Raw genomic sequence first — 7,185 nt, 5'->3', positions numbered from 1 at the left:
CCTGGTGAAAAGACACTGTCCAAATATGAAATCATCTTTGGTAGGGTGGTCATTTCAGAACTAATTCAGTTCCTATAGATAGAAAACTGGGAAAAGGTCTAAATGAAGACACTTGAGAGACAAGAAGATCCCTACAATGCTGGCAGGCAGGAGTGTGGACTGGCAGAACTTATCTGGAAGGCAATCCGGCCATTTGTAGCCACAAACTTAAATGTTCATTTGATGAAGAAATTTTACTTCTAGTTATCTAATACCAGGAAATTATCACAGGCAGAGAAGACATTTAGAAGAATGCTCTTTGCACCATCGTTTATTTTTTAAATAAGAAGTATCTTAGCTATCGACTTGTAAAGAACTGGCATTAAATTGAGATACATCGTTGTGGCAATAAAATACAGTAATCAAAATTATGTTTGAATAATATAAAGCCAGGGGGAAAGTGCTCATTCTATATTGCTGAATGGAAAAAAGATCAATATCCAAAAGTATCTCAAATTTGTTAAGCATATTTAATTTACATCTGTACAGAAAAAGTAGAAGGAAATCAAAATGCTAACTATGGTAATGTGGAGTGATTTAAATTTTGTTTCTTTTTTAACTTTTGTTTTGAAAACTTTCTAGGATGAGTATATTGTACTTATTAATAAAAATGAATTATATTCCTAAAAGTATGATAGGGAGAATTGTGTGTGTGTGTTGTATGTGTGTGTGTGCGCCCAAACATGTGTGACGTGAAGTGGCAAAACAAAGTATTGGGATTTATCCTTTAGAATTTCTGAATTTACGGTTAGGCGGGCCGTGTTCACTCAGGTTCCTCCTCACTTACCTACTCCTATCTGAAGAACCCCAGTTCAGGTGTTAGCAGGTGGCCCAGAAGGAAAGACCGTGGAATGGCAGAGGATCCAAACTGGAGGTGGGCCCTCGCCTTGCTCCTTCTTCAACCTGTCTCCATGACACACATTTTCCAAAGTGGAAGAATGCATCTCCTCCTTTGAGTTTTTGCTTTGCCTGTTCCTAGATGCGGCTAGAAAGAAAGCTATCTTCTCTACCTACAGTACCTACAGCTAAACATTTTAAGGTGCTCACTCAAACTGCGCTGCGCCTGGGAAGACCAGGTCATTCTCCCGTAAGCGCAGGCGGCAAGCCCCGCTCGAGAGCCTAACATCCCAGCAAGCCCGGGAGTATCCCTGCAGCTTGAGCCCGAGCTCCTCCGGTCCACCTCGGGGTTCAAGCATCGGTCTCCTGGAGCGACCCGAACAACGTTTCTGGTTCTGCGAGTTAAGGGGAAGAGAGAGGAGAATGGTGTCCCTTTTCAGAGGTCGCCTGTTCCCTGGACTCCCCTTCCTTCCTCATCTCCTTCCTTCTGTCTCTAGACAAGCCAAAGAGGACCGGACCAGAGATCCAAAGTCCCTTGGCCTCTCAGAAGACCCCGCACCCCGCACCCGTTGCAAATGTTTCTGTTGCACGACCTCCCTAACCGCGCGGGCGGGAGCGGAGCGCCTGCCCGGGATTGGGCAGCACCGACTCTTGAGCCTTAAAACAACAAAAAACAAAACAAAACGTAATCTCTCTTTTCTTTTCTTTTTTTTTTAAGGAAAAGAGAAGAGTTTGGACTCTACAGAAGCCCCCGACGTCTGCAGTTTGGGGGGAGGATTAGCTCCTCACCCAACAGGCCGGCAGAAGCTGTTTCTGGGCTCTCGCGTCAGCAGCGCAGCGGGTTCTAACTCCTAAGGCGCCTCACCCTCCCCTGCCCAGACTCCATTGAGAGCGTTCGCGTGTATATTAACTCTATGGCTGGCTGTGCGGATTTCGCAACCCCGAATCAAACCGCAGAAGGCCGACACTCCGTCTTGAAGAGTCCGTCCTGGCCTTTCGGCCGCACCCTGCCGGGTCCTGACGCACCCGAAGCCCGCGCGCGCCTGGGAGAGGAGGGGGCAGACACCTCCAGCCCACTCCGGCTCAGCCGATTTCCTTCTTTTCGCAGCTCTCCAAGAGCTCGGTCATGAAGGAAATGTAGACGATGGCCAGGCGTAGGGTCTCGATTCGGGACAGCCTCTTCTCATAAGCAAAAGTGGGCACCTTCCTTCGCAGCTGGTCGAAGGCCTCGTTGAGGTTGAACATCCGCTTCCTCTCGCGGATGTTGGCTGCCTGGCGCTGGGCATAGGTGATCACCCTTTTCCTCTTGGGACGGCCCAGCGGGGAGGCACCTCTCCCATGCTCCTCTTCCTCTTCCTCCTCCTCCTCCCCCTCGTCTACTTCGCCCTCCTCGTCTGGATCCTCTTCAAAGCGTGCCAGCCTCCTGCGTCTTGCCTCTGGGAGCACAAGGTCCCGGTCCCCAAAGGGAACCCCGGATGCGAAGTCGCAGAGGAGAGGGTGCCCAGGGGAGGCCAGGGACAGGTCTGCGACGAAGTCCAGCACGGTGGCGTCCACGCACCTCTCCGGGCAGGCCGCCATCGCATCAACTTGGCCCTGCCTCGCATCGGTTTCTCGCAGGGAGGGGTGAGACTCCTAATAGCTCTGAATCTGATGCAGCACCATCACCGAAGGCCAGGGGAATTAATATTTATAACCAAGCTGATAACAGGATTAGTGGCACCGATAGGGAAGGCTCTAACAATGTCGTCCTCTCGAAACTGATGGAAGAAGACAAGCTTGAGCCGCATGGAAGTCTCAAAGGGATAGGCCTCCAATTCTGAGATCCTTTTCGATGCGCCACCTGGGACAGTTTGGCAACAACCCCCAGCCTCTTACCTGCTGTGCTTTTTGTGTCTCTCCTCACCCCCGCAGCCAACTAATATTCTTCAGGCTCCTTATCTCATGTAGCTCTTTAATTTAGCTTTGGATTTTCAAAGCGAGGATGTTTTCCACCACTCTGGCTTCTCCTTGGCTTCAGAGTAGAAGTCCTGAATCTTGCCACCCGAGGCTGCCAGTGGGTGTGAAACAAGTGCATGTGCTTTTAATGATGTCCTGAAGAGGGGCCCTGTCTGCCAGGGGTCGAGGGGAGCTGTTTGTCTGGTATCCCAGTGCAGCGGCTACTGAAAGGCAAGATCTTCCATTAGCTTAAGTAAGCACGGTAGGGGGGGGCGGAGAGCGCATTCCCCAGAGTCGCTGTTGGAACCTGCTTTCTCCTTCCAGGGCATCGAAACAGCTCTCCTGCCGCGTTACAAACCCTGACTTCTAAAGTCCGTTTTGTTGTAATCAGCCTAACAACTGAGATACTTGACTTTCCTTTCCCTGCTTATCTCCTACTCATGTAAAGTGGAAGGTTTTACTTCAGGGCAAAAAGTTATGATGGCAATAAAATGGAAAAAAAAAAAAAGGAGGCTCCTAATATTTTCTCTAAATGTACTTAACTGTGTCACCCCAGCGTGGGGGGCAAAGCAAACCCTCACCCCCCCCAAACAAAACAACTTCAATCTCCTTTCAAAAATGCAGTTTATCCTTTGATAAGCCAATGGGTTGATCAGCTCACCCTCTGTTGTGAGGTCTTTCGACTTTTAAATTGCCAGTCCATATCTGTGAACAAAGATAAATCTTCACTTCCCTCTGTCTTGTTTTGCTTCTTGATTTGTGCTGCCCTACAGGACTTAAGAGTGGAAACTATACTGAATTCTATTTAAGGGAGATTTTAAAGTTATCTTTAGATCATGTTTTTGAGATGAAAGGAAATTTAAAATTTGGTATAGGGAAAATGAAATTTTACTGATGTCATATTATCTCTAATGTTTTAACAAAGAAGGGTTCATTTTTCCTTCTTTGCCAGTAGCTATATTTATTTAATTATTCAGTGTAGGGATTCTTAAGAAGACACGGAAGAGCAGAATAACATGTTAGAAAACCATTTTAAAGATGGGTTAGAAGAAAAAGCCTTAAAAGATGAGTTAAGAGACAGAGACGCGTTGGTTGAAGGAAGAATCTCCGAAGACGACAATCCAACAAACTAAGGAGGTAAGTTGTGTGGCCGTTCGGTTAGTACATTGGACAGCTCCCAGAAACAGCCTATTTCTTACAAGTCAGCACAATTTCTTTTCTTCCTAGCCTCCCCCTGTGTACTCCCATATACTATTGAAGTATCATCTTCAATTCTTTTTCTCTCATTCATTCTTTCTTTTAACCCATTTGTGTCTGTGTTCTCCCTTCCTCTTTTGTTCTTTAGTTGATTTTCTTTTCTCTTGCATTTATTCTTCATGCTCCAGTGTGCATTGTTATAGGCAGAAAAGGATTGAAATTTATGTACTTGAACGATGTTTGTGAATATGAGATTCTTGATTATGATTACCTATTGATTTTTACTCCACTTCTTTCAAAGAGAAGACTGAAAACTAAAAAATTGGAATTTCAACAGTGGCTAAAGGATAAGTAAATGGGAGAATTAATTTTTGTTTTGGCAAGCGGTAACATTTTTTTTTAAAGATTTTATTTATTTATTTGACAGTGAGAGATCGCGAGAGAGGGAACACAAGCAAGGGGAGTGTGACAGGGAGAAGCAGGCTTCCCGCCGAGCAGGGAGCCTGAAGCAGGGCTCCATCCCAAGACGCTGGGATAGAGACCTGAGCCAAAGGCAGGTGCTTATTGGCTGAGCCACCCAGGAGCCCCAGCGGTAATGTGTTTTAACTCTTGTTCAACTTAATGTGTTATGTTAATGTATATTCAATATTTGGACACATTTTATAGTTGATTTTTAGTTGTTAAATATTTCTCATGACTTTTCTCTTTTAAATGCAAACATAAGTGGATTAAATACCTCATCTTGTGAGAATCTAGTTTGACAATAAAATATATTAGGACACTTACTGAAGGGAAACATGAGAGACATTTAAAAGTAAAATTTAATAAAATAGGTGTCAGAAGCCACCATGGGACTATAAAGAAACATTTTTCTTGGACTAAAATCCTTTATGATTTTATGAAAGGGGATGAATATTTCAATAACCTTATCACAAAAGAAAGTGCAGCAAAATTAATGGAAACCAATGCATAGGATTGGGTTGAAATATTAATATTAAAATATTAGGGAATTTATTTAAAATGTCTCAATAGGTATGTCTGTAGTAATAATTAAAAAATATCCCAAGATTTTTTAAAAATCCCAAATTTAAAAAAATACCCCAAAGTGTAAAAAAAAAATCCAAAGATTAACACTTCTGTTTATACCACTATGATTTCAGTTTATCCTACAATGTTCTAATCATGGTGACACAATTAGAGCAAAAATGTTAAAATCTAAGCTGTAATGATTGACTCTATTTTTTGTTTATAAATACCATTATGGAACAGAAATAAGTGAAATTGTTCTTCTCTGCTGATTTTGAAACATCTACTCTAATTTAAAATAATTTTTTGGAGGGGTGCCTGGGTGGCTCAGTTGGTTAAGTGTCTGCCTTTGGCTCAGGTCATAATCTCAGGGTCCTGGGATGGAGCCCCTTATGGGGCTCCCTGCTCAGTGGGGAGCCTGCTTCACTCTCTTCCTCTGCCTTCTGCTCTGCCTGCTTGTGCTCTCTCTCTCTCTTTCTCTCTGTCAAGTAAATAAATAATCCTTAAAAAAATGAAATGCTTTTGTGGATATTTGGTTTCACAGTAAATATTAATGGTAAATGTAGTTAAGTTTATATAAGTGATCCTAAACAGTTCATCCTATTGGAAAAACCATTTAAACCTCATTAAACTTATTTTGTTAAAATATTTCCAAATGAAATCAGTACCTTTTCTGCCTTTAGAAGCTTCAGGAAAAAATTCAAGAAATGTAAAAGGAAATAAATTCTAGGGTTTGTCTGTACTAAGAGTTGAATTCTTGTTTACATTCAAACTAACATCTTGCTATTCTACTTATAATCCTGAGTTCAAATGAAAGTAAGGGCTCCTCAGAATGCTGTAGTTCAGGGATTGGAAAGCTTTTTTTTTTTTTTTAATTGGCAAAATAGTAATTTAGGCTTTTTACAGGGCATACAATCTTTGCTGAACTATTTAACTTTGCTTTTGTAGAATAAAGGGAGCCATAGTCAATACGGTAATGAAAAAGAATGGCTGTGGTTTCTGGAAACTTTATTTACAACATCAGGATTTGACTCTTGAACTGTAGTTTGCTGACTCTGCCCTATTTAATAAGCCTATCTTCACATTCCTTGGAATACCTCCTATGGGGACTTGATAAGATAAAGCATTCAAACATGTAAGTGAATAATAAGTTGTTGAGCACATATCTTGTTTATATGTGTATATGTGTGCCAGGAAGATGGACAGGAAGTGTAAAAATGCCCTTGAAGCAGCCGAATCTGTAGGTACTGGCATTGAAATTAAACCGAGGTGTTATAGAGTAAGAAGAGGCTCTGCATGGGAGGCACACATACCAGGCTAAAGTTACCATTGCCCAGACTGAAGCCTTATTTCTAGTCACTGAAAGAAAACAAATATCAAATATGATGATCTGCTCTTTAAAATATTAGCATTACCAGTTTTGGGGTGAATTACGTTTAACTAGGAGTAAGTAAGGAAGAGACAAAATTCCTGAAAAGCAGGCTTCTACTTTTGTGAAATCCTCCTAATTGTCAAAATTCATTCAATGAAGGCAGATGTTTCAAGAGGCTTATTTCTTTTCCACTCTTCTATACTGCTCCCCCCCGCCCCCCATAATCATGGCAGAAACTGCTCAGCATTCACCAGTATCTCCTTACCCTTTTTCCTTTTAGTAACAGACCCACCGTCACGTGTTAGCTGGGCACATGTCTGACACACTGCCTTTTTGCTGAGCACATGTCTACCCCATGACAATGGAGTAAATGCGACATAACATGTGCAGGTTCAGGTTGGTCTTTGGAAATGAAATTGTTTGCCTTCCACTTGGTCTTTCGTTCTCTTCCCCTAGCCTGGAATGTGGGTGCTTCGGTGGGGAGCTAGCACTGACCATGTAGACAAGGACAACACCCTATGGCAGGGGCTGGAAGACTTTTTCTATAAGGGCCAGATAGTACCTATTTTAGGATTTGTAGGCTATATGATCTCTGTCACAACTACTCAGTTCTACCACTGTAAGGTGAAAACAGCTGCAGAAAATACACAAATGAATGGAGGTAGCTAAACTCCAGTAGAGTTCTATTTATAAAAGTGGGTGGCAGGCAGCATTTGCTTCTCAGGCTGCAGTTTGCTGCATCCTGCCCTAGGTTATGTAGAGCAACAGAAAGCTGGGAC

General features: G+C 42.9%; 1 protein-coding gene across 1 annotated transcript; it reads right to left on the bottom strand.

The window, feature by feature from the left end:
- Positions 1–1,797: 1,797 nt before the first annotated feature.
- Positions 1,798–3,338, bottom strand: FERD3L (Fer3 like bHLH transcription factor). The gene has a single exon (XM_008686368.2). The coding sequence runs from the start codon at positions 2,452–2,454 to the stop codon at positions 1,960–1,962; it is 495 nt and encodes a 164-aa protein (XP_008684590.1). The 5' UTR covers positions 2,455–3,338; the 3' UTR covers positions 1,798–1,959.
- Positions 3,339–7,185: the final 3,847 nt, after the last annotated feature.

This window comes from Ursus maritimus, unplaced genomic scaffold (genome assembly GCF_017311325.1).
Source record: "Ursus maritimus isolate PB19 unplaced genomic scaffold, ASM1731132v1 scaffold_3, whole genome shotgun sequence".
In the NCBI taxonomy this organism is placed as follows: domain Eukaryota; kingdom Metazoa; phylum Chordata; class Mammalia; order Carnivora; family Ursidae; genus Ursus; species Ursus maritimus.
Note: the sequence above shows the minus strand (reverse complement) of the source record. Positions and strands in the feature narration are given on the sequence as shown.

What these genes read in the sequence shown, in the direction of transcription:
- FERD3L (XM_008686368.2), bottom strand. Translation starts at nt 2,454, where the DNA reads ATGGCGGCCTGCCCGGAGAGGTGCGTGGACGCCACCGTGCTGGACTTC.